This window comes from Eulemur rufifrons, chromosome 16, assembly GCF_041146395.1.
Source record: "Eulemur rufifrons isolate Redbay chromosome 16, OSU_ERuf_1, whole genome shotgun sequence".
NCBI lineage: Eukaryota > Metazoa > Chordata > Mammalia > Primates > Lemuridae > Eulemur > Eulemur rufifrons.
In genome coordinates this window covers 13634024-13660044 of record NC_090998.1, presented here as the reverse complement: position 1 = coordinate 13660044, position 26021 = coordinate 13634024, and the positions used below count along the sequence as shown (strand labels likewise).

The following is a 26021-nucleotide window of genomic DNA, read 5'->3' as shown; positions in this document are numbered from 1 at the left end:
TTATAATTAAGAACCGTGTGCAGATGTTAAAAGAGAAACTTTGAACAATTTTGATGTCTGCTCTTGCAGAATATTAAGGAAAAAAAAGCCCAGGAGTGGTTGCTGCTGGTGAGAGTTCAGATAATCATCTAGGTTGGTATTACAAATTTCTATTAAAATGCACACAAGTAGAGTGATTTATAATCCAATATTAGTTATCTGTACAACCCTTGTGTCAGGAAATTGGGTGACAGTAGAAGAGATACACCTGCTTTGTGCATACAGCAGGAAAGAACAGCTCAGATGGAAAAATCTGGATCCAGCCACTGGAAGTGTTGTAGAACAAGGAAGGAGCTCAGGCAGCAGGTGTGGTTGGACCAAGGAAGAACAAGAAGACTCTTACTCAGGAGCTGTCCCAGGAAAAACTTGGCGGGAACATCTCTGTGAAGGAATCGGTCTTGCCTTTGCCGGTGAGGCCACCTTCTCCTAGAGGTCTCCGGGAGCTGTGGTCTTAGGAAGGACATCCTTACCTGTGTTGGCGGTCCATCTGCTGGGCCAGGGGTTTGAATGATGTCTGTCTGTATCCATCTATCCTGCTCTTCTCTAATCAAACACTTTCCCAGAAGAGACTTAACTGAAGCTGTGTTTTCTTTGATTTTCTGTTTACATTATTTGTTGTGGCTATGATATGTTGAAATGGATTTGGGGTTGGCTCCCCACAGGAGTGTATTTGGGTAAGTAAATACCTAAACAGGACCAAGGAGCCCTGTTTATTTCCATGTAGGACACTGAGTTACAAATGGATTTGGCATGTTGGTAGCATGTCCAGGTAGACATTTTTCTTCACTGGTTTTATCAGGGCACAGTCTCAGCACCTTCCCATATACCCCAGACTATCAGGATTTCCTACTTTGTTCCTTTCTGAAGAAGGAGCAGGGAAAAGGGAACTTAAAAGCTCTAAAAGAGTAATGGGTAAGGATAACAGTGTGAGGAGGGGGAGAATAGCAGAATTCAGGTGTGTTAGGTTCTAAGTTAACTGAAGTCAAAGGTTGATTCCTTTTATGTTATGTCTACAGATTTAGATAATGTTTAATAGTATATCAGACCTCAAGTGCATTTAGAGGATTGAAACTGGATTTCCAAATGACCTGAATTTATAGACACCGTTGTATTTTATTTGATGGAAGCAGATATTGGTCTTGTACTTCATAATGGCATTAGATAGTGGATGTTGGACATCTGGGATACTCACATCTCCCACTTCAGATTGTTGGTAGACACATTTATTGCCCAAGCTAAGCATTCTGACTCAAAAGCACCACTTTGGTTCAACATTTACCATGCTCCTATAAATTTGAATTTAGAGAGTATAATGTACAATTCCAAACTGACTTGAAACTTGAAATTTTTAAAAATATGTAAAATTAAAAAATTCTTTTGTGTCTGTTCTGTGGAGTTGAGTCAATCATACTTATTGGTTCATGGCACATTTTCATTATTGGTTCAGATAAGGACATCATGTTTAATTATTATGAGTTCTTTATGTACCTTATTCTTTCCTATACATTTTAGAATGAGTTTATAAAATTCCTTAAAAATCCTATTGTTATATTGATAGGAATTGCCTTGAATTTATAGATTAATTCAGGAGAAAATAGAACTCCTTAAAGTATGTTCTCACGTTCATGAATGTGATGTGTGGTTATATTGTTGGGGTTTTCTTTCTACTCCATTAATAGAGTTTTCAAATTTTCTTTGTAGAGGTCTTTTTTAAGATCTTTTTTGTTAATTCCTAAATAATTTACAGTTGTTTTTGCTATTATGTGTATTTTCTAGTTGGTTAGAAGAAAAGTATTGGTGTTTTCTAAGAGGATAATTTATCTAGCAAGCTTGCTGTACTCATATTAATTTAAATAGTTTTAAAATTCTATCAGGTTTTCTATGTAGGTGATCATATTGTCTTCATATAATGCCAGTTCTTTCTCTTTCCTTCTTATCCTTAAGACTTTTGCTTTCTTGACTACTTTACCAGGATTTCCAGTAGCACTGATAGCATTAAGATTGCTTTTCTCAGTGTCAAAGGGAATGGGATCAAAAGTTTTGGGTATGTACACTTACCAGGTAAAAGGGGATAATCTTCATTTCCTGTTATCAAAGAGTTATTTATTGTTTGTTTGTTTAAACATAATTTAACATTTCTCTCGTATATAGGTGTTTTCCTTAATCAAATGTGTTTTCATTTTTTGAGATATTCATGTAAATATCTCCTTTAGCCCTTTAATGTGGTGAATTATTTTGATATATTCTGAAGTTAAGCCATCCTTGCATTCCTGTTATAAACTACATTTGATTATGATGATGATGATGATGATGATGATTTTGAAAATATACTGTGTTTTGGTTAGCTAATAGTGTTAGGTTTTTTTTTTTTTGCATTTATGTTCATAAGTGAAAGAGACATATAAAAATCTTTTCTTGTTCTATACTTATCTTGTTCTATACTTAATTTAGAATTAAGTTTTCCTTCTTTTTCTATTTTGTTCAACTTGCATGAGTAAGGCTCATTTCTTCCTTATAAGTTTGGTATACTTAATCTATAAAATCATCTGTACCTGTTTTACTTCCTTTTATTTTGGCAGAGGTCAAGTGGGAGGAGCAGGGGTAGGGCTAGTCTTGGTGGATTAGGGTTGGGGGCTTTGATAACCATTTTGCTTTCTTTAATGGTTATTATTATATTCAAATTTTGTACATTCTGTCAGGCTTTTCCCTATTTGCTATTTTTATTAGATATTATATGCTAAGTTTAAAAGCAAGTAGTTTTCATATTTTATTATTTTAAAATTTCTATATGTTATTTTCTCTTTTTAATTATGAATTTCATTTGCATTTTTTTCTATTTTTTCCTTGATTCATCTTGTCAGAGCTTTGTGTCTTTTAATGGATCAGTTTTGTTTTTTCTTTGTCTTATTTCATTCATTTCTTACTTATATTTTCCTTAGGATTGACTCTGTTATGTGTTCAATTCAATAAGTGAAAATTTAATTATAATAAATCATATTTTATTTTCCTATTTTCTTATAAATGTATTTAAAGGTATAGTTTTCTCTCTAAACTGCTTCAGTTATGCTCTAGAAATTTTAACATTTAGTATTTTCATTGTTATTCTTTTCAAAGGAATTTTTAGTTTCCCTTATGATTTCCTCTTTAACCTTAGAGTTATTTAACCATAAGTTTTTAGAAAAAGTTTTTGGATATGTGATATTTTTTAGCTACCTTTTAAAAATTTACTTGTAATTTAATCACACAATGGAAAAATGACAATTATTTCATATTGATCCTTTAGAATTTACTGATGCATTATTGTTGATTTAATATTAAAAAGAACGTGTATTCTCTGTCCTATGTGTATTTCTAGGTATCTGAACTAGTTCAAACCTCTAACTCATGCTTTTTTTTAATTGATCTTTTATGTCTTAGTTGATAAGACCTTTTGTCTGTTGAATTTATCTGTTTCTCCCCATGGAAATTTTAGTTGTTTTGTTATGTCAAACATATATTTTTAGCTTCATATATGTTCACGATTATTGTATCTTCTTGGTACCAGTGACATCTCTCATTGTCCTTTTGCTTTTGCCTTTGAATTTTATTTTGTCTTGATATTAAAATTTTGATAGATATTCCCACTTTGACCGCTAAAAAAGTTATGCTCATTTATACTTCACTTGACTTACACTGTATGAAACTCCCTGTTTCCCCACACTCTCTAAGTGACGCAGTTTAAGATCCAAGTATGCTAGCTTTCTCTCTTTATTGTAGCTTAGGAAACTGGACCTGACGCATAGTTGTGACACTTTTAATTTTACTCACTGCCTATCATATTCCAATCACAATCTTCTTAATTGGTTCACTCTAAACAGTGTCCTGACTGCATTAAAGGATAGTGCTTGGAAAATCTGACTTAATTATGTATTAAATCACATTTTATCCTTCCTGTTGGGGTTGCCCGAGGACTCAGTTTTCTCTGAGGACGGGGTTGGCCCTTCTCACCCAAATGTGTCTTCCCCTGTGCTGTGAGCGGAGTGTAGACTGTTTCCTATCGAAGTTATCCTGCATCAGTTCCAGGCACGAAGACGGGCTACTGTGGCCTTGTGCTTACTGCTGATCTGGGGCTCACTCAGCCCAAGCTTCAAGGAGGCTGAGGCCAAACAGGTGAACAGTAGACTCCGTAATCCTGCTGCTTTGCTCTTGGTTCTGCTTGTGCACCCTGGTCCCCGAATTCCTAGCGTGATTTGGATATGTTGAGCTTCACTGATTCCCAATGTTGGCCCTGGCCTGAATGACTCTTGAATTTTGCTACATGACTGCTAAAATGTTGGTGGAGTTTGCTGCTTCCCTGAGGCCACTGTGTGACATCTTTTTCAGGGAGTTATATCACTCAAGGAACTAATATCTCTTGCCCCCTGTGCGGTTCCTCTTAACATTGCTCTCAGCCTCTGTCTGCCATTCCCTCACCCTCACCTCCCACGTGCTTCCTTTGTGCTGTCATAAATAGCCAGGCTCCTTGAACAGCTTCTGTAGAAGCTTAAAGGTAACATCTTTTGCATCGGTAGAGTATTTTATATTCTTCAAAGCACTTCAGTGTACATATTATTGTTTGATCTTCACAAAAACCTTTCAGGTATGTAGGTTAGGCATATTATCCTGACTTCACCGATGATGAAATAGAGACGGTAATTAGGTGACTTGCCCATCCTCAGGCACTTTGTTAATGTGGAACTAGTATTAAAACCCCAGTTGCTTTTGCTGGGTGGTTTCATTCATTCATCCATCCACTCATGTTATACGGAGAGGCCCCAGAACGGAAAGACCCAGGGCTTTTGAACCAGACAAGCTTGGGTCTAGAACTTGAGGCCATTCCTTATTAGCTATGTAATATTGGCCATGTCCTTAAACCCTTCAGAAGATCAGTTTCCCTACATGTGTAATGTAGGGAAAAATTATGACTTATGATGTTTTTATGGGGGTCTACTAATGCATGAAAATTGCCTGGCAATCATAGTGTGTGGCACATAGTAAGCTGAACTCTTATAAGTCAAAAATGGTCCAATATCAGCAGTTTTATATGACTTAACCTAATGGTAGAAACACAATATTGGCTACCATTTACTGAGTTCTTTCCTATTGTATATGAGGCTCTGTTAGACCTCAAGGATGTAAGTAGAAATGAGAGAACGTATTCTTTATGTGTCTATATATTCTGCTAGACCATGGCCCTTAGGGGTAGAGCCTGTGTCTGTTGCATCCTCAGCATCAAAAACAACGTCTGCTAGGGAGTAGGTGCTCAGTAAGTGCTTGCTAAACTGAAAAGGCCCCTGCTCACAAGGAGGTTATCAACTAGTTAAGGTAGGCAGACACATAATCATGTAGTTATAATAGAATGTCACATGTAGTTAGACACACACAGGCTGTGGTGAGAGCCTGAAGGAAGCAGGGCTCAGTGATACTGTGGGAGGGTGGAGTGCAGGGGACAGCAGGGGGCAAAACTTCACAGAGCAGGTGCGTCAACACTCACCAGGGCCTGTATGAGCAGGGGAGCAAAACCACTTTGCTTATCTTAGACTACATGCCTTCTCCCAGCTCACTCCCTTCTAACGTTCGAAATTGAGTTTGCATTCAAAGCAGCCTCTTTGTTTGTCTCACAGTCCCTCTGTTCCTGGTATTCCCGTAATGTATTGCTCTGTAAAGTGCTTTGCTCTATTCTGAGTATAAAAGAGATGCTCGGTAAAACCAGATCCTATTCTTTGAGTGTCACAACTAGCCATTGCATAACAAAGCATAATATATATTGTGTAAGAAGAGATAGAGGAACACGAGATGTTTTAAAGAGGGCAAATAAAACATCAAAGTGGGAGAGTGTAGAGTGCATTAAAGTTAATAAACTGTCACGGCAGAGTGGACCACTTTTAAATGTGAAAGAAACTAATTTAGTGACTCATGACTGTAGGATCAGAATCCCATTGGAATGACGTTAGCCATGAGTTTTGCCAAATTCCAAATCTTTTGGTTCTTCTTGAGAACCAGTTCTTGGAATTGAACAGATTATATATATGTATATATAAATTTTCTTTGTCCATAGCTCTTTGTGATGCTAAACTCATCTGTCTTCCTCTGAATATTCACTGCTGCTCAACTCTCTATACAGTGTTGCTTTTCTTTCAGTTCTGGGAGGAGGAATTCAGGCCCTGCTTCACCTGCTAGATTGGGTACAGCCGGTCAGCCTGGGTTTTCAGGGCTGGTGTAGTCATTCCTGTTTTCACAGAGACACTGAGACCAGAAAACTGTCAGGAGTAAGCTTTGCTCAGGTGTGAACCACTGAGCTACTCGTCTTATTCTCAGGAGAGAGACGAGGCGATCGATACAGGTCTCCTTCTTGGCAGTGGTGAAGGATGACTACAACACTAAGAGTTCCAAAATGTTTTCTGCCAAGAACTGGATTGGATTTTGTGCTTCTTCAGCCAAAAAATGTCCCCAGCATCTCACTCTCAAATCATTAATGCCCTTTGCCGTCAAGACTGACGGCTTAGCCTGAATGCTGCTTTATCTTTCTTTATTCAATGACTTCATAATAATTGTTTTCTTTCTGTTAGCTAAACTCTCAAAGTTTTTAGATTTCTAACCTCTCATCCTTTTTTTTTTTTTTTGAAACAAGCAGGAGAACTTAAGCAGCATTTTCATCCTTGATTGCATCTTCTCTCTCTTTGTAGAAGAAAGAGAGTCCCTGGTTTGGGTTCTGGGTGCAGTTTGTAGAATATTTTCTTGGAATATAAAAATGCTATGTTTGTGTATTGGCATTCTGGTGTTATAATGCCATTGACCGTGGGCAATTACATAACTGTTTTGAGCTTCAGTTTCTCCATTTGAGAAAGGGGAATAAAATGTCTAATTTATAGAGTTTCCATGAGGACCAAAGATATTGAATATAAGAAAATGCCTAACAGTGCACAGCATATAACATCTGTACAATAAAGGATTATTTAAAACAAATCAAAGCAACACAAGCAGAAATAGTTCTGTTAAAATAAGAGGAGCTCCTGGAGAACGATGGGAAACATGAAGAGAAATGACCAAGGCATATACTCTGTAGAGCACTGTGTCCTTAGCCTGGTGCAAAGTGCAAGATTTAGGGGCATATGTGGAAGTTAAAAAGGCAGGAGTTCTTTGTAGGTAAAAAGTGGTGAATCATATGCAAATATGGGGTCAGTCATTTGAGGGAAGTCACTTCCATAAGATGCCATCAGAAAAAAAAAAAATGGAAAATGTTTCAAAGGTGGCTTATTACTGTAGCTGTTAATAATTATTTTTCTGTTCCCATATTTTGATGTATAAACAGATCAGAATGATACTTTTCCTTATAATAATTGATGATAGGAGAGGCAGTGTAGTATAATGCAATGGAATACAAATTAGATTACAAAAATCAGAAGTTCTAGGTTCAGGTTCACTTAATTGGTTCGTGGTCTTGGACAGATCACTTAGCTTCTTTGAGCCTTGGCTTCAACATCTATAAAATGGGGATAGTAATATTTTTCTTATTTTTTTTTTCCTATTGAATTATTGTAAGGATCAATTGAGATGATGTTTTTCAAAGTACTGCCCAAGTATTGGTTGTTCTTGTGATTTAATATTAAGAGCCAGATACTAAAAGGGCCACTGAAGAATTTTCTGGCTGTCGTCCTCTTTGAGGCAAACATGAGGTGAGGACAGCGGGAACGTGGGGCTTATGTATCTGCAGTTCCCTGTCTCCGGTGTGTCCGGGCCATGTCCTGTTGCTAGCCACTGCTTTCCCTCGGCCCGAGAGCAGTTCAGGGGTGGGTTGTGACAGGCGTGCCAGGGGTCATGTAGCAACAGCAGGCCCCTCCCGGAGACTCCTGAGTGTGTGTTCTTGGCATGGCCACCTGGACCACTTGCATCCACTTTCCCTCTTTTGTCTCTGTAGCTGCTGATGGCTATAGCAATAGCATCCTTTATTGTCTTGCTCAAACATTTCTGAGGCCTTTGAAAGTTTCCTTTTCTCTCGTTCTACTGAGCAAACACCAGAGTTGAGAGACTAGGCTGGTAGATAGAGGTTGGATGTGATGATCCGCGAAAGGAGGTAAAGTCCTTGACTTGCGGTACCCAGCCTCTTCAGAGACAGGTTATGCGGTGTGGGCCCTATTTTAACCGTTCTCTCTCTTTGTGTTTTCAGGGAGTCAACGAGTTGAAGATGAAGCCCAGAGCAGAGTGCTGTTCTCCCAAGTTCTGGCTGGTGTTGGCCGTCCTGGCCGTGTCAGGCAGCAGAGCTCGTTCTCAGAAGAGCCCCCCCAGCATTGGCATTGCCGTCATCCTTGTGGGCACTTCAGACGAGGTGGCCATCAAGGATGCCCACGAGAAAGATGATTTCCACCATCTCTCCGTGGTGCCCCGGGTGGAGCTGGTAGCCATGAATGAGACCGACCCAAAGAGCATCATCACCCGCATCTGTGACCTCATGTCTGACCGGAAGATCCAGGGGGTGGTGTTTGCTGACGACACAGACCAGGAAGCCATCGCCCAGATCCTCGATTTTATTTCAGCCCAGACTCTCACCCCCATCCTGGGAATCCACGGGGGCTCCTCTATGATAATGGCAGATAAGGTAACAGGGGCTTCAGTGACAAGAGCTGGGGGCTTGTGCTGAGGACTAAGTGATATATTTGTTTTAATGCCAGTCTTGGTTGTTAATGAAGGGACCAGCATGCATTGGGAGAGTAGACAGACCAGGAATTAGTCTAATCATGTGAAGATGAAAGTGAGGGAAGGCTGCTGGTATCTAGAAACTCCTACAGATTTCAATAGCTTTGTGTGTCCGTTTGTTTATAAATAGACTCACTGACGTGACTAAGAGATAGATGTTGGTGCTTGTAGCTGTGTGGCACATTTTTTTCAAATAGGTACATGAATAGCACCTTTAAAATTTTAAAATAAGACATACTCCATTATTCCTTGGTAATACATGTTCTCCCCCAAACTGGTTTCAAGAATATAAAAAGAAAAATTCCCTGAGGCCGGGGATTCCTCTCCTGAGGACAGAGACAAGTGTCATAGGGAAGTAATTCTTGCTGAGATGCCCTTGCTCATCACATACTGATCTGCACGTTCAGATAGATTTAAACCCGTGGAACCAGTAGCCCCCTCGTTTTCCTCATGCTTGGATGTGAAGGCATTGGTTCTTTTTTTTTTTTTTTCTGAGACAGAGTCTCACTTTGTTGCCCAGGCTAGAGTGAGTGCCGTGGCGTCAGCCTAGCTCACAGCAACCTCAAACTCCTGGGCTCAAGCGATCCTCCTGCCTCAGCCTCCCGAGTAGCTGGGACTACAGGCATGCGCCACTATGCCCGGCTAATTTTTCTATATATATATATTTTTAGTTGTCCATAATTTTTTTTTTCTATTTTTAGTAGAGACGGGGTTTCGCTCATTGCTCAGGCTGGTCTCGAACTCCTGACCTTGAGCGATCCACCAGCCTCGGCCTCCCAGAGTGCTAGGATTACAGGCATGAGCCACCGCGCCCGGCCGAAGGCATTGGTTCTTGAGCTTGGTCACACACTGGAATTCTCATCACTGGCCTGGCCTTGCCTTCAGGCTTCTTACAAGCTCCCCGGGAGACTCCAGTGTGCAGTTAAGATTGACAACCCTGCTTTAAAGTCTCCAATAAATCCCAGCTTCTCCTGCATTAATGTTAGATCCACTGTCGTATGACTAATTAGCATCTGACATTGATGCTTATTCTCTGACTGCAGAAGTGGTGTTTTATTAAGTACTTTATGTCTGGTTATGTGGTGTTTTTATGTGTTTTTGGTTATTCAGTTATTTTTCCTTGCTTTATTGATTATCGCTCATTGCTTAGATACAGCACTTCTCGCATATGCATTGTCCTTTGCAGTCATTCATATCTGAGAGTGATTCATTTCACCACAAGTGTAACCTGTATTATTTTTCATCATTTTGGGTTTCTATGATTGTCGTCGGGAATCTTATATTTATCACCACTTCCAAAACTGCCTTTAGCTTTTTACCAAAAGATATACTGTGGATTTAACGGTGTTTGTGTATACCTTAAAACCTGGCACAGACACCACACGCGTGTACTTGACCAGTTGAGAACCACTACAGTGGAGCTGGCGTAGCAGAGCCTAAAATAACCTGGCATGACCACCATCGCCATCTGCAGGCAGAGACGACTGACTTCTGCTTCAGAGCTTCCCTGTCTTCAGTCTGTGAAAGGTCAAGTTGAAAGTGTTAAGTGGGGAAACTTCAGTGTCCGTTTTCATGGGTGCACCATTTACATGGCACAGATGGTAGACAACAAACGCTGGCATGAACAGCCCATGCCAGGGGAAGTGGCATACACTTCAGCAAAATGGAAAATGTAGACTGACCATGGCAAAACCCATTGAGGTTTGCTTCAGGTAGATTTTTGTTTAAACATCCTTATCCTTAGCAAATTATATTTTATTTTAACAGTAGTATTTTGAGGGTACAATATTGCAGTGAAAGAATGAAAATATGGATAATAGCCATATTTTAAAATCATAAATAAGGCATTTTGAGAGCACACTTTAACTCAAAGTAAGTTATTTTCAGAGCACAACTGGTAAAATAATTTTTTTTTTCGCTCATGTGGGCTATTGTGCAGCCCTTGTTATTCCCTCCCAGTAGAAAAGGTTATGCCTAAGCTGGTTGGTTGCTTCTCTCTGGTACATCTTACAAATCCACAACATCAGCATAAAAATATGAGGTAAGATGCAGACCGTGCAGAGAGACTGAACTCTTTTGTTCACAGGTGTATCCTAGGTGCTTTGAGAGTGTGGACCATGTGTGAGGCACTTAGTGCTGTGCATGCAGTACCTTATTTAATACTCTTAACTACCCAGAGAGCTAAGTGATATTTCTTAATCTCTATCTTACAGATGGAGAAACTGAGGCTCGAGGAGGTTAAATAATGTATCCAAAGTGCTATGGCTAGTAAGTGGCAGCCAGGACTTTAACACTGGTTGCTGGCTCCAAAGGCCAAGTGCTCTATTGCCTCTTAAGAAAATGATGGGGTTTGTTAAGGTCTCATATATCTTCCTATCCTCACTTTCTCCTCCGTTCTATGGCATTGTGGGGGATGTCATCTGATGAAAGTGGATCCATCACTTGGTTCATAATCAGGCAGTACTGGAATCTAACAACAAGAGAACATTAACAAAGATATGAAATGGTGGAGCTCTTAGATGTAGTACAGTTCCAGAGAGGGCCCACTGACTACTGTCCTTTGGGTAAAAGGGAGAATTGAAGCCAGTAAGGTGGATTCTTCCAGATCAATGTCATACGATCCCCTCTGTTCCCTTCCCCCTTCCTACTCTCCCCATTGCTACCACACCCAAATATTCCATCTTTTCTCTTCTCTCCATTAAAAAAAGGAGGTGGGCAATGATTTTCAGACAATTTTCTAAAATAGCCTAAATATCGAACTGACTTTTGACCTGAAAAGAAGAGTTTTTAAAGGGTAGGCAGCAAGAGGAAAAATAAGAGAGAGGGAGGTGGTAACAATGGATACACTGGAAAGTTGGAGGCTCAGTCACAGGGGCTGGATGCTGAATGGTAGTGGCCCAGGAGCGGGAGCCTCATGGGTGGCAGCTCCCAGACTCCCAGGAGTTGTGCAGAGAAGTGTTCCCAGGCTTAAAGGATTTGCATGGAGGCAAAGAAAAAGAATCCCTTAGATCTCAGAGAAATAAGCCTTGGGGACAAGTTTCAAAAATAGAACACCTCAAAACTAAGGCCAGGTTTGTTTGTTTGTCTTAAATAGAAGTCTATTTTTAGGTACCATGTGCATATTTTACAAACATGAAATGAGGACACACAGTTTGACAACTGTGCACCGACAATGGGGCAATGGGACGAAACAGCTGAAAGTGGAGCGGATGCCGAGAGTTAAGACGTAGCTTGGCCGAGTTTCAGGCGTATCGTAACTGTCTGAGCCACCACAGATAAGCCTTCCATCTTGCCTCCCCCTTCCAGGAGAGCAGTAATTGCCAGTCTGTTTTAACTGAGGTTTTTGTTGTTGGTTTGTTTTGAATAAAATCCACTTGTTAAGTGCTCCTGTGGAAGATTGTATTACAGGGATAAAGCCTCTCTGTCTTCAAGGAGTTTTTGATGTAGGAAAGACAGCATTGTTGAGACTTTGGACCAAAGCAGAGACATAGTTCGGCAGCTCAGCATCTGGTCACATAGTACGTGCTCATTTTTTGCACATGCTAGTTAGTGAGTAAACACGTTAATCAGTGCTCTGCTTTCTGAAAGAGGAAATGCACTTTATCCAGTGGCAGAAAGAAGCCTGGGAGCTAGCAGAGCAGAGCTGTTAAAAGCTCAGCATTTAGGGTCCAAGCTGGATTCAGGCATTCCTTCCCAGAGGTGGGAATCTGGACTAGTCACCAACCCTTGACTCTCAACCTTGGTTTCCTGTATAGCGGGTCCAATAACGTACCCATTATATCCATTATAGGGTTGGTGAAGATTAAACGAAGTGGTTTGTAGCAAGCGCCTCACTAAGTATCCAGCACAGATTCTGCAGGTTAGGCTGAAGGTTGTGTGGAGTAGTTTGAAGAAAGTGAGAATGTTTCATGATACAAGAAAAGAATGGGAATTGAAAAGTATCACAGAATTGTGGAGACAGTTCTGACTTGGGGACTAACCAAGAAGGGAGCTCAGGGGAAAATCTGGGGGAAGGCTCTGCCATGGGGGGTGCGGGGGGAAAGTCTTGGTCTTGCCCCACCGGGGAAGCCAAGGCTCATAAGTGGTACGGAAGCCTGCAATAGCCAAGAAGGGCATGCTCGATTAAAGGAAAGCTCTAACCAGGAAAGAACTGCTAGGCGCTTGTAACAGAACACTGTTTAGAATAGTAATGGAGGATGTTTAAAAATGTATGAGGTGCTTCTTGGCAGTTCCCCACCTGAGTATAAAGAACCTATTTTATTTGGCCTTGTTATAATTGCTTTTATTCTCCCTGAGATCCTGGATTTAAGATGCCCATCTGAATCCGAATAATGAACTAAAGCTAGATGTATTTCCATTTCTGTCTAGGAGGTTTCTCTACTGATTGTCTGAAATCTTTCTTGGGTTTTTGGATTTTAGCTTAGAAAGGTTAAGTAACTAATCCAGGCTATCACAGATCACAATTAGCAAGGGGCCTAGGAGTCAAACCCCAGGAATACCTGTTTTGAAGCCTGTGTTTTCTGTTATACAATTCTGCTTCACAGAACACTGAACTGAGACTTTTAAGTCCTGAGTTTCAGCCTCCATTCTGACGAGTTTGGGAAATTTGGGCATGATACTCAGTGTATAGCTACATGATACTCAGTGTATATCTCATATGATATATATTTTTGTTTTCTGCTCTACCCAACATTTTGAAGATACAATGGAATGAATATATGTGGAAAATTTTGGAAGAGTGCAAATAGACACTTCAGGGGAGGAAAATGAGAAGTGTTGATAGGAAGTAACAGAGTCAAGGACAACTGCTTTGTCACCAGCATTAGGACCAATAAAAATGGCTTGTCAGGAGGTAGGAAGATAAACAGAAAGCTGGAAGGTTTAGTAGGATCGGGCAAGAGGATGCAAGATCCATTAATGCTGCAAGAATGGGAGAGAAAGGGAGTGTGAGTAAAGGGCCAGGGTCTGGAAATAGGTGGGTTGATCAGGGTGAAGTACAGCAGCTCACACATGCATCATACTCTGTATCTGATTCCTCATTAGAGGATATGCAAAACTATTGTGGGAGTCTGTTGCTATGATTCCTTCCTTTGTACATTGCTTGTTTGGGAGTTGAAGCTTTGAATAGCACTCTCATTTTCTTTTTTAAAAAATTCTTTATTTTTAATCATTATGGGTACATAATAGTTATATATATTTATAGGGTACATGCAGTATTTTGATCAGGCATACAATGTGAATTAATCAAATCAGGGTAACTGGGGTATCCATCACCTCAGGCATTTATCATTTCTTTGTGTTAAGAACATTCCAATTCCACTCTTTTAGTTATTTTAAAGTATATCCTAACTGTTGATTATAGTCACTTTGTTGTGCTATCAAATATTGTTCATTCTATCTAACTATATTTTTGTACCCATTAACCATCCCTACTGTACCCCTCCTCCCTGCTACCCTTCCTGGCCTCTGGTAACCATCATTCTACTCTCTGTCTCTATAAGATCAATTGTTTTCAATATTTAGCTCCTGCATGTGAGTGAGAACATGCAAGATTTGTCTTTCTGTGGCTTTGACTTATTTCTTTGGCTTATTTCACTTAACATAATGTTCTCCAGTTCCATCCATGGTGTTGCAAATGGCAGGATTTTGTTCTTTTTTATGGCTATAAAATATTCTATTGTCTATAAATACCACAATTTCTTTATCCATTCATGGGTTGATGGACACTTAGGTTGATTCCAAATCTTGGCTATTGTGAATAGTGCTGCAATAAACATGGAAGCACTCTCATTTTCTGTGCAGAGTGCCACATTTTGGAATCTAACTGGGGCTAGGAAGATGGCCCTACAGTCCTTCTCCCTTTTTTCCCCATCTCCTACACTACCCCCCTTGCCTAATTGGGGGCAGTAGATGGAGACTAGATGAGCCAGCCATGGTGTGTGACACTATGAATAGACTATTGCCTCCCCTTGTTCATGTGGGGTTTCCATATCCAATGTAATTTTGAAACCAAGATGGCTGTGGTGCTCATACCTCACCCTATGCTTCTCTGCTAATTTCTGGTGTCTCTTAGTTGACCTTGCCTTCAGTTGTCTGTGATGTGGTATTCCTTGGGACAGAATTCAGGAACAAACCTTGCTGTTACAGCATTTCTTGGATGAGAAGAGTTAAGATACGGAGATGGGAAAATTGAGAGGGAAAAGCTAATATAGTATGCCGCCTTTGAACCTGGCATGATGTTAATGAGCATTTTAATTCTTTTGCAGCCCTGTGAGGGAGGTACTCTTATTTTTTTTTTTTTTTTTTTTTTTTTTTTTGCTGATGGGGGGCTGAATCAGAGTTTATGTCCCTTGGCTAAAGTCACACAGCTAGAACAATAGCGGGACTGGATCTGAGTCCAAGTGTACTTGACTTTAAAACTTTTTCCTACACTGAGGAAGTAAGAAAAAAAGCCGGGATGGAATTGCCTGCCTGGAATTCAGTTTCTCCTCCCCAGTTTTCCCTACCTCCTTGAACTAGACTTTGTGGGAAAGGGTAGGCAGTTCGTTCTAAAACATGGTAAGCTTTGCAGTGATGCAGCCCTCAAGCCTGTCTGGATTTCAGGTCTTTTTTTTTTTTTTTCTTTAAGACTAGTCAAGTACAGTAGTGAGGAGGGGGAAAGTAGTAGAACAAGGAGTTCAATCTGTAACTGACTGTGAACAATCAAGTGAGATAACTCACTACCTTCGGACCAGCCTGGATTTCAGGTCTTTCCACCTATTTCTGTGCACTGTGTTTCTTGTTGGCCAGAGCACGCTCTCTTTTAAAATTGGGGTAGGATTTTCTTTAATGAGATTGGCCACTTGAAATCCAGGTACAGTTTTAATGCTTGTAAAAACTGAAGGCCCAGAAATTGCTTAGACATTCATAGAAGTAAGGGTGCTGGGTGCTAGAAAGTGACACATGAGCCATCCCTTCTCATACATCCTCCAGGAGAGTGACGGCATGTCTATAAGAAGGCAGCGGCACTACAAGGAGACAGTGCAGGCTTTGGAGCCAGTGGGCTTGAGCTCTGCTCATTCCCAGCCATGTGACCTAGGCTGTACTTTTCAAACTCTCTGAGCCTCAAAACCTCCACCTGTAAAAGAGAAACAAAAATAGCTCAGAGTGGGTAGCGAACCTTATGAAGCAATATGCCCAGTGCTTGGTAAACAGTAGGCCCTCAGTACATGCTATCTTGTATTTTCATATAACAGACCTTACCTAAGTCATTTCAGGAAAGTGGGATTCTAATTTTTCCTATTAACTGATAGAGAGAGAAGAGCTTGGGTTGTCAATATGCTTCCACTTAGACCTGGCGGATAAGCAGGAGCTCAGTGGGTTCCACCTCTATGGTGATGCCGTTACTGACTGTGACTGGATCAGAACTTGTCAAGATTTTCAAAGCAGAGACATATAGTGATTCCAACAAGCTGATATACATAGGATATAATCAATGAAGACAAGTCAAGAATATTTTAAAGAAAACATCCATAATAAAAGAGTGTTTGAATCCAGGGTCATAGATTTGGAAGTGTTGACATATATATATATGTGTGTGAGTGTGTGTGTGTGTATAATGAATTATTAGATGAGGGAAATATTAAAGGTGCTAGGTAAGAAGGAGTAAAATGGTATAGATACAGGAGGACAGTTAATTTACTAAATGTCACCAGCCATTTTTAATAGATTACACTGATACTGCTGAAAAATTCCTTGAATTATGACTTTTACATCAAGAGCATATTTTTATTCCCCTATTTGAGAATTCTGTGATTCTTTTTGCTTTATTCTTAGATGTTAGATCTATGTTGTATTCAAAATTATATTTTGATTTTGTAGTTTAAGGGTCCAGCATGCAGAAGAGTAGCAATAAAGGCTATTTTTATTCCACTTCTCTGAGGACAAGAAGTTTATTGCTATAATTCTATTTTACATGGACAAAGAAGACCTAATTATCATAAGTTGTTAGGAGGTTATAATGAGAAGGACTAACATTGATCATTTAAAGATTAAGCTCTGAGTTAGTCACCTTATATGAGCTAGTCACCTGAAATATGTTATTTCCTTTAATGTTTTCATTGCATTTATGAGGCATGTATTTTGTCTCCATTTACAGACAAGGAGATTATAGGTCAGAGAGGTTGACTATGTTGCCCAAGACCTTTAGGTAGTGATTTGTTCATAGTAGCTTAAACAAATAGATGTTTGTCCGTGTCTCAGAACAAAGAGTCTGGAGACAGAACCTCCTGGGGTGGTTCAGTGGCTCAGTGATGTCAGAGTTGACAGCTGGGGTTCTGTTGGCATTTTGGGCATGGCTGGGAGGTGGCTGCCCCAGCGCTAAGCATCATGCCCCTACTCAAAGGAGGAAAAAGGGGTGGGTGGATATTGGATCAGGAAACATCTTCCCCCCATCCTTGATCTCATGAGCCCAAATGGTGTCTTCCCTCTTAAGGATTCTTAGGAGATGTTTGGAAATGTATGGGGTGTTTTCTTAGATATCATAATGACTGGTGTGTGTGTGTGTCTGTGTGCTACAGGCACTTAGAACCTAGAGGCCAGGCATGTTAAATGTGCTGCAAAATATGTGTTAGTACCCCATTGTCAGGAATAGCCTTACCCACGTTATCAATTGTGCCCCCCTTGAAAAAATTTTTGCATACTACACATCAGATAAAGGACTGATAACAAGAATCTATTTAGAACTCAGGAAAATCAGCAAGAAAAAATCAAGTAACCCTATCAAAAAGTGGGCAAATGACATGAATAGAAACTTCTCGAAAGAAGATATAAGAATGGCTAACAAACATATGAAAAAATGCTCAACATCCCTAATCATCAGAGAAATGCAAATCAAAACCACAATGAGATATCACTTAACTCCAATGAGAATGGCCTTTATCAAAAAAACCCAAAACAACACATGTTGGCGTGGGTGTGGAGAGACAGCAACACTAATACACTGCTGGTGGGACTGCAAACTAGTGCAACCCCTGTGGAAAGCATTATGGAGGTATCTTAAACAGATTCAAGTAGACCTGCCATTTGACCCAGCAATCCTATTACTGGGCATATACCCAAAGGAAAAAAGGTCATTCTGTAACAAAGACACATGTACCCGAATGTTTATAGCAGCACAATTCACAATAGCAAAGATGTGGAAACAACCCAAATGCCCATCAATACATGATTGGATTAGTAAGCTGTGGTATATGTATACCATGGAATATTACTCAGCTATAAGGAATGATGAAGATACGACATCTCTATGGTTCTCCTGGAGAGAGTTGGAACCCATTATATTAAGTGAAGTATCCCAAGAATGGAAAAACAAGCATCACATGTACTCACCAGAAAATTGGTTTCCCTGATCATCACCTAAATACAAATCTGGGAACGACACCAATTGGATATCAGACTGAGGTGGGGGGTGGGGGAGGGGATGGGGGTATGCCTACTCAATGAGTGCATTGCGCACCGTTTGGGGAGTGGTAACACTTGAAGGTGCTGACTCGGGAAGGGGGGGTGGGGAAGGGAGGGATATATACCTCATGATGGGTGCAACACGCACGACCTGGGGAACAGACACGCCTGGAGCTCTGACTTGGGGGGAAAGGCGGTACAGGAGCAACGTATGTAACCTGCAATTCTGTATCCCCCATAACAAGATGAAATAAAAAAAAAAACCAAAAAAAAAAAAAAAACAGGTGTTATATCTTCTCCCCATCTTACCCTCCCATTCCATGCCTAGCATATTACTTGATAAATAAAGGAATGAATATTAAATAACTTACCCAAGGTAACACTACTAGTGTGGTAGAGCCAGGATTCAAACCAAATTCGGTTCTATATAATTCCAAGACTCACATGCTCTTTATTTTTTCTCTATGTGATATGCTATATGCCCTATATCAACTAAATGAATTATACAAAAATATTTCAAAATTTTACTGTTTGTAAATAAAATTCAATATGTCCAATAAAAAAAAAATTGTGCCCCCCTTGAAAAACATCGCTGTGGCCAATAAGTGTGTTCAGATCACTCCCGCATTAATTAGCAAACATGAAAGCTTTCCTCGATTCTCATTCTTCCTCCCTCTCTGGCTCCTTTTCGCAGTTAAGATCCTTAAAGGGTAGTTTGAACTTGCCTTTTTCATTCCCTCATCTCTCACTTTCTCCAAAGTGCCAAATCCAGTGGACTTTTCAAGTTGTTCTTGACCTTCTGCGACACTGAACACCGTTGACCCTTTTAGTGCTAGTCACAAAAATTACGATGACAAGAGTAATTAGATTTGTGACAGTCTTGGCGACAGTAGGAATGAGATGGAGTGGAATTTAGCACATGGGTGGGTCATATCAGTGGAAAAGTCTGGGAAGAACTTGGATTTGGGCCCGAAGGTTTAGAGACTGACTTGGTCTGGGCATATAGATATGAGCCTCACCAGCGAGGAGAAGGTGCTGAACCATGAGGGGGGATGGGATGGCTCGGAGTGGACATCGGGATGGGGAGAGAAGTGGGTCAGGGCAGAACCTTGGGGTGTACCACCATTTGAGGGATGGCCAGAGGAGGAGCAGATGACAGAGGAGCTAAGCCAGAGTTACTGGAGAGAGAAGAGAACAAGAAGAATAAGGAAAGAGAGGAGCTATAGAAAGCGAAGGAGAGTTCTAAGAAGGGAGTAGTCACTGAGTCTGGGAATCAACCCAGACCACGCCCTTCCCCGCTTCTCCGATGGGTCCCCTCCACCCCGTGCACGCTGCCATGTATCTCGCACTCATTCTCTCTAGCCTGCACTGCCCCATGGAAGCTCACCTCTGATTCTTCAGGGACTCAAATCTGATTGTTACATTTCACTTAAAACTCTGCACTGGCCTCCCGCAGCTTAGAATACAGCATCCTTTTGATCTGGTCCCAGGCCACCTCTCCAGGTTTTCTCTTAACCTTGCCGCCCTTGAGCAGTGATGTCAGGCCACACTAAATTATTTACAGCTCCCCAAATGGTCCTGGCTGCTCTATATCTCTGTGCCTTTGTTTGTGCCACCTCCTCTCCTTAGAATGTCCTCTTCCTTGTCCACCCAGAAATATCTACTCACTTTTCAAGAGAAGTCGTGGCACTTCTGCGGTGAACCCATCTTCACAGAATTTACCATTTCTTTTTCTTTTTGTCTGTGCCCTATTTTTGCTTTTACTTTAAGCCTGTCTTGTTTACGTATTTTCCTCCCTTGCTATACAAGGGATCCTTGTGGGCCAGGCCTATGTTTTACTAATTTTTGACTTCCTAGCACACACCATTGTGTCTGGTATGTAGTAACAGTTAACTTATATTAAGCAATTCACATGCGTTAAACTGTGCACTTTATGGACACACAGTTGTGGATCGCATGTTGATCCCCAAAAAGATGTGTCCATGTGCTAACCCCGGAACCTGTAAATGTGACCTTATTTAGAAAAAGGATCCTTACAGATGTAATTAAGTTAAGGATCTCATGATGAGATCAACTTGAGTGATTTGGGTGGGCTCTAAATTCAATGACAAATGTCCTTAGAAGAGAGAGAAGAGGAGAAGACACAGACACAGAGGAGAAGGTCATGTTAAGAGAGGCAGAGGTTGGAGTTATTGAGCCAGAAGCCGAGAGAGCCACCGGAAGCTGGAAGAAGCAAGGCAGAAATCTCCCCTAGAACCTTCTGCGAGAGCATGACCCTGCCGACACCTCGATTTCAGGCTTCTGACACCCCAGAACTGAGAAGAGAATATATTTGTGTTGTTTTAAGCCACTGGGTGTATAGCAATTTGTTATAGCAGCCCTAGAAAACTAATATACATACCACAGTTAAAAGGCAGAGTTCTGGAATCTCAGCGCTCCACTCACCATTAACTGTGTGACCTTTGGTAAATTACTTAACTTTTCTGAGCCTTAGTTCTATCTATAAAATAGTGATTAAAAAATAGACCCTGTTTCTTAAGATTATTAAGTAAGGTTATTGAAAGTGCTTAGAGAAGGCCTGGCAGATAGTAGGAATCGCTAAGTATGGGTCTATGAGAGGTGTTGAGTAACTCACCGTGGAATAAATGAATGAGGTAAACAGAAGCATCAGCCCTCAGCAGCATGATCTTGAACTCACCTAGCTGCGTGGTAATTGGCCTGCACTCCGGGCGCTCTGTCCAAAGGCGGCTCTCTGACTTTCCGAGCCTCCCAGGCCTGAGACAATGCTGAGAGGTGAAGTGTCGGTGCTCTCTTAGCTGTTCCACTACTGAGGCCCTTGGTGGGACTGGGGGGCAGCGAAGTTTGCCTTTCAGCCCTGGTACTTCCCTTTTCGCTCTCCTCTCTCCTTGTGTTTATTTCTGCTTCTCTGTTTTATGTGTGTGTGTGTGTGTGTGTGTGTGTGTTTTCAAATGTGGCTGCTGATGTCTGTACGTTCTCCAGATGGTACATCTCACCTACAGCGCCCCTCCTGACCCAACGTCCTTCAGTTTTTTTTTCTTCTCTACCCTAAAATCAAAAACTTTTTTTCTTTTTCCTTTCATTTAATACTTTTTATAGTCCCTACCACAGCTATAAGTAATCATAATTTTTTTTTATTAGCTATCTGTGTCGCTAGACTGTAAGTTTTACAAGGGCATGGACTATGTCTTTTTTGTTTTTGTATCTCTAGAACCTAACATATAGCTTGGCACATAGGGAGCCCTTAATACACATTCATTAAGTGTATGGATGAATTAATTATTTTGGAGCAGTAGATGTCAGTTGCAATTAAGAGAAAAGTATTTTAAACCCAAATGAAAATGGCTGATAGGATAATCCCTCTGGTTCCTGGCAAACACATTCCTTATGTCTCTCTGGGAGGCTGTGTCTATCACCCTTCCCCTCCTCGCAGATACAAGGGCCAGATACCAGCAATCAACAGCCTGGCATTCCCATCTGGAGTTACAACAGTCATGTCCACTTTATTTCTAGCAGACAGACGTGGCAAAAGGACCGTCTCAGGTTAGGAGGGAGCAGGGCAAATCTTTTATCATGTAAAACGTTTAGGCACCAGTGATAATCTTGACTTTATTAGTGTTCCTTCAAAAGAGGATGCAGAAAGAAGTAAACATTTTTAAAAATTTTGAAAAATAAAGATGTGCAATTCATATGACATGCTAATCAGCAAGATATCACCCAACTATATTTAATCAATGCAATTAAGTTTCCAACGGTAGTAGCAAGAGATTTTGAAACTTCCTTTAGCAAACAACATCCTTTCTCCTTTATTTATTTATTCATTCAAAAAATATCTATTACCTGCTAGGTATCAGTAACTGTTCAGGGTCCTGGAGGTATAGTCAATTAGAAGGACATGTCCTCATGGAGCATTGAATGACAATAAACAGACACATCAATTAAACGATATTATTTTAGGTTGTGGTGAATGCTTTAATGAAAATAGCAGGAAGGGGTATTGTGAGCTATATGAGTTAGGGTTGTCAGGAAAGGTCTCAGAGGTAGCACTTGGGATTTGTATGGTGAGAAGGATCAAGACAGGTGAAGATCTGAGGGGCAGCATTTTGGCAGAGAGAACAGCAGGTGTGAAGTCCTTGAAGGGGGAACATGTTCTTGTTGCTGTTGTTTTCTGATGAGTGCTAGGAAGGTCAGCATAGTGGAGGGTGAAGAAGTGCTCTGGGACCAGATCATATAGGGCCCAGGAGTCTTGGCATGGAGTTGATATTTCTGGATTCATTCTGGGTGTAAGAAGGGAGTGATGTAACCTGACTTAACGTCTTTTCAGGTGGAGGCGGTGTGGTATGGGGGATGGAGCACTTCCTGGGCGCCATTCTGAGTTTTGACTCCACCTTTCAGAAGCTGCGTGACCTCTTGCCATGTGTGACTTCTGTGATCTCTTTTTTTTTATCCCTCTGATTGTGGTTAATACTCATCAACCTCAAAGAGCGATTATGAGGATTAAATGAAATAACCTTTTAAGTCACTCATTACTCTGCCAGGTACACACCTGGTTTTGCATAAATGGCTGCTATTATCATTGCTACTGGTATTGAAATACAAATTCCTCTTGATTCAGGCATCCTTTTTTTTTGATAGCTCTATGGATTATGCAGGTTTGGTTTTGTTTTGCTGTTTTTATAAAATTTGTTTATAAACTTGCAAACAAATTAGCAAAGCAATGTAGGAAGTTTGAAACATTATGGTTGGCTTTCCTCTAACCACATAGCTACCTCTCCTTTTGCGTTCTTAAGAGTTCCCACACACCAATGTCCTGGATTTGTGTCTACGTAGCTGCAGCTGGATATCACTTCCCTTCTTCCCAAAGGGAGGGGATGGCACAGGGAATGGAGCAGCTGGGGTGAGATTTTGAGGTAAGGGTTGTGGGCATTGAGAGTTGAAGGTGGCATGATGGGCACAGCCAGCCAGGGTGGCCTGCCTTGAACTGAGGACTCCTGGCACACCCCCAAGGTCTGCAACATGTGTTTTGGATGCATTCTGTTGCCTTGACAACATGTTGTCCAGAGTTGTAGAGAGCAACAGCCTTTAACCTTTCAGCATCACGTTGCCAGGACGACAGGCTGCACGGTGGGTTCTGCATGCTGCTGCTGCCCACGCCTCCCTCCTCCTCCCGCGGCCTACTCTCATTCCTGCTGCCTTCCGTCTGCATCGCTCCACTTCTTTTGCCTTCATAGACCCACTGTCTGCAACTCCTTCCAGCTCCCCCTGGCCCTTTGCCTTTTATTCTCTCACCACCCTCATTGCTCCTATGAAAGCAAATATTATAAATTCTCAAAAAATAAAACTGCTTGACACAATCAGTTCAGTGGATGGTGGAAATGAAGGAGTTAAAAAAAAAACAGCAAGAAAGAGGGAAAGAAGTTCGATAGGATTTATACTTTATTTTAGTGTATGGTAGTGGTTCTTAAACTGACTGGACCTCAGAATCAACTGGGGAGCTTTTCACTTTATTATTATCATTATTTTGATACATATTCTCTGGCCCCATTCCCAAGGATTCTGATTTAATGGATTTGGGGCAAAGCCCCACTGATTGCTGTTTTTATAAACTCCCCGTAAGGGACCTGAGAGACAGCCAGGTTTGGGAACCGCCAGTGGGTAGGACGTGTCATGTTGTTTAGGCTGTAAAGTTTGCGATGGGTCCGGATCTATTTGTTGAACTTTCTTTTTATGGTTCCCAGAGTAACGTATTTGTGTGGCTGCTTAATGAAGATTAAGGAGGAGGAGGAAGAGTTGGAGAGAGATGGGAAGAAGCTAAAGGAGCAGAAAGGGAAACAGAAGGGAGGGCACTGTGAACAGGAGGAGAGGCATTATACTGGGGGTGGTGACAGTCGGCCACCAGGTGCCGGTTCCGTGACTTTCTTGTGTCTGATTTTCAGCGCGAGTGCAGGCTCTTAAGGGTCTTGGCCTAGAGTTGATTAGCATGCTCTTTCGGATATGTTCTGAGTCCTGGATTTGCTCTGGTTGGTGGGAGTCTGGGGCGGGCCTGGACCTGGAGTTTCAGAAGGGGTCAGCTTCACTCTGCGCGGTGCCCACTACGTGTCTTTGCTGCTCTCCGTACGAGGCGGTGCTTTGCCTGCCTCGAGCCAGTTTAACGCTTACAGGAGACCTAGGGTTTAGGCAGTAGTACTGTTCTCCCTCCTCAGAGGTGAAGAAACAGGATCAGAAAGGAGAGTAGCCGGCCCACTGTCTCACACCAGTAGTGGCAGTGTGGCAACTGGAACCCTTGTCTGAGTGACAGTGAAGTCCATGGATTTCACCAGCATCACTCCCCTTTCTCTTGAGAACTTTTATTTGTTCAGCCTTCTTGGGGCATCTAGCGTTTAGCCTGGGAGGAGGATATCCCAACCATCCAAACAGGGGCTAATTAGAGCTTGGGCAGAGTTGATTCCTCCCTTTCCCAGTCAATCTCGACTAAGACCTAAACATCCAGAACAGCAGAACAGGTGAATGAGAGAAGAGTGGGATGAGAGACAGGAAGCAGAAAGGGAAAGAGAATCAGAGGAGATGGTACGTAGGGGAGGGAAGACTGTCAGGTCCGTTTCCAGTCTGGTGGGGCCTGGGCCTGCAGCTGCACACGAACGCCAATTCCCTCCAAACTCTGGCCTCTGCTCACGAGTAGACCTGGACCCTCAAGCCCAGAACACTTTCAAGGGGATGTTCCAGGATTTGACTCCTGGGTCAGATCAAAGTCTTCACTGACATTTCTGGGATTAAGGGATTTTTTTTTTCTACCTTGGTGTGTACCAGGATAAAATTTATATCAGTCTAAGGTCTAGGTTTCCATTTCAGTAGATAAGAAATTGACAAAGAAGGAATAATGTCTTTGCCTCACTGTCCTGGTTGGCTGTAGGTCTTGGAGCAACTTTTTCTTCCTACTTCCTGAATAATCTTAGAGAACCAGCTATAACTACTGTTACCCTGGACCAAAATCCTTACCCAAGGGTTACTGGAGGTGGTACCCAAAGAGCTTCCCCTGGCTCCCTCCTCAGTACCCTCCTGCTGCACCTCTCTTTTGGCTGGGCTTCCAGCAGCCACTCTGCCTGTTATTTTCCTGTGGTGATCAGAGGCCTGTTTATGTGCAAGAGTGGTGTTCGGGTATCTGTGAATATCTGCGTCAGGGTGATGGGACAGATATCTTGGTTGGGCTCAGGCAATGCATGTGAGAAGTAAATTGATCACACAGTGTGCAAGCTCTTTCCAGAGGGAGGGAGCCCCTTCATTTCCTCCCTTTATGATCGAGACAACACAGAGTGTACGGGCGCACTCAGTACGTCTTTGTCTGTAATGATAGATCCTTTGAAATCAGATGGGAACAGGCCATATGCTCTTGGAAGAGGGCCTACATTACAAGGTGGGATGGATGAGTGAGATGTGTTTTTGCAAGTTCTTTTTATCTCTAACATCTGTGATCCTGTGAATAATTCTCTTCCCCTTGGCCCCGGCTGGCCGCTTGCCTGGAGTCTCTGCCAGAGCCTTCTCCCCACCGCCCCTCTAAATGGAGATCACAGAGGGTCTCCCATTTTGGACGGATGGCTCTGAAAGCCAGAGTTGATACTGAAAGCAGGAAAGAAGGTCTGAATCCTGGAGTCAGAGCCCAGGGATAGAGGAATTTGGGCAGGAAGTGTGAGTGCAACAATTCCCAGAACCAGGCAGGAGAGGAGTGGGGAACTGAGGGCTCAGACCAGCATAGCTGAAGATGTCCAATGGCAATGACAGCAGCAGGTCCCAAAGCACTCGTTTAGTCCATGGAA

At 41.6% G+C, this 26021-nt stretch overlaps 1 protein-coding gene across 1 annotated transcript in view; it reads left to right on the top strand.

The window, feature by feature from the left end:
- Positions 1-8242: 8242 nt before the first annotated feature.
- GRIN2B (glutamate ionotropic receptor NMDA type subunit 2B) overlaps positions 8243-26021 on the top strand; it is a 292729-nt gene continuing 274950 nt past the window's right edge. The window contains exon 1 of the mRNA XM_069490424.1: positions 8243-8653. Within this exon, the coding sequence (XP_069346525.1) occupies positions 8243-8653 (411 nt within the window). The remainder of the gene's footprint in view (positions 8654-26021) is intronic.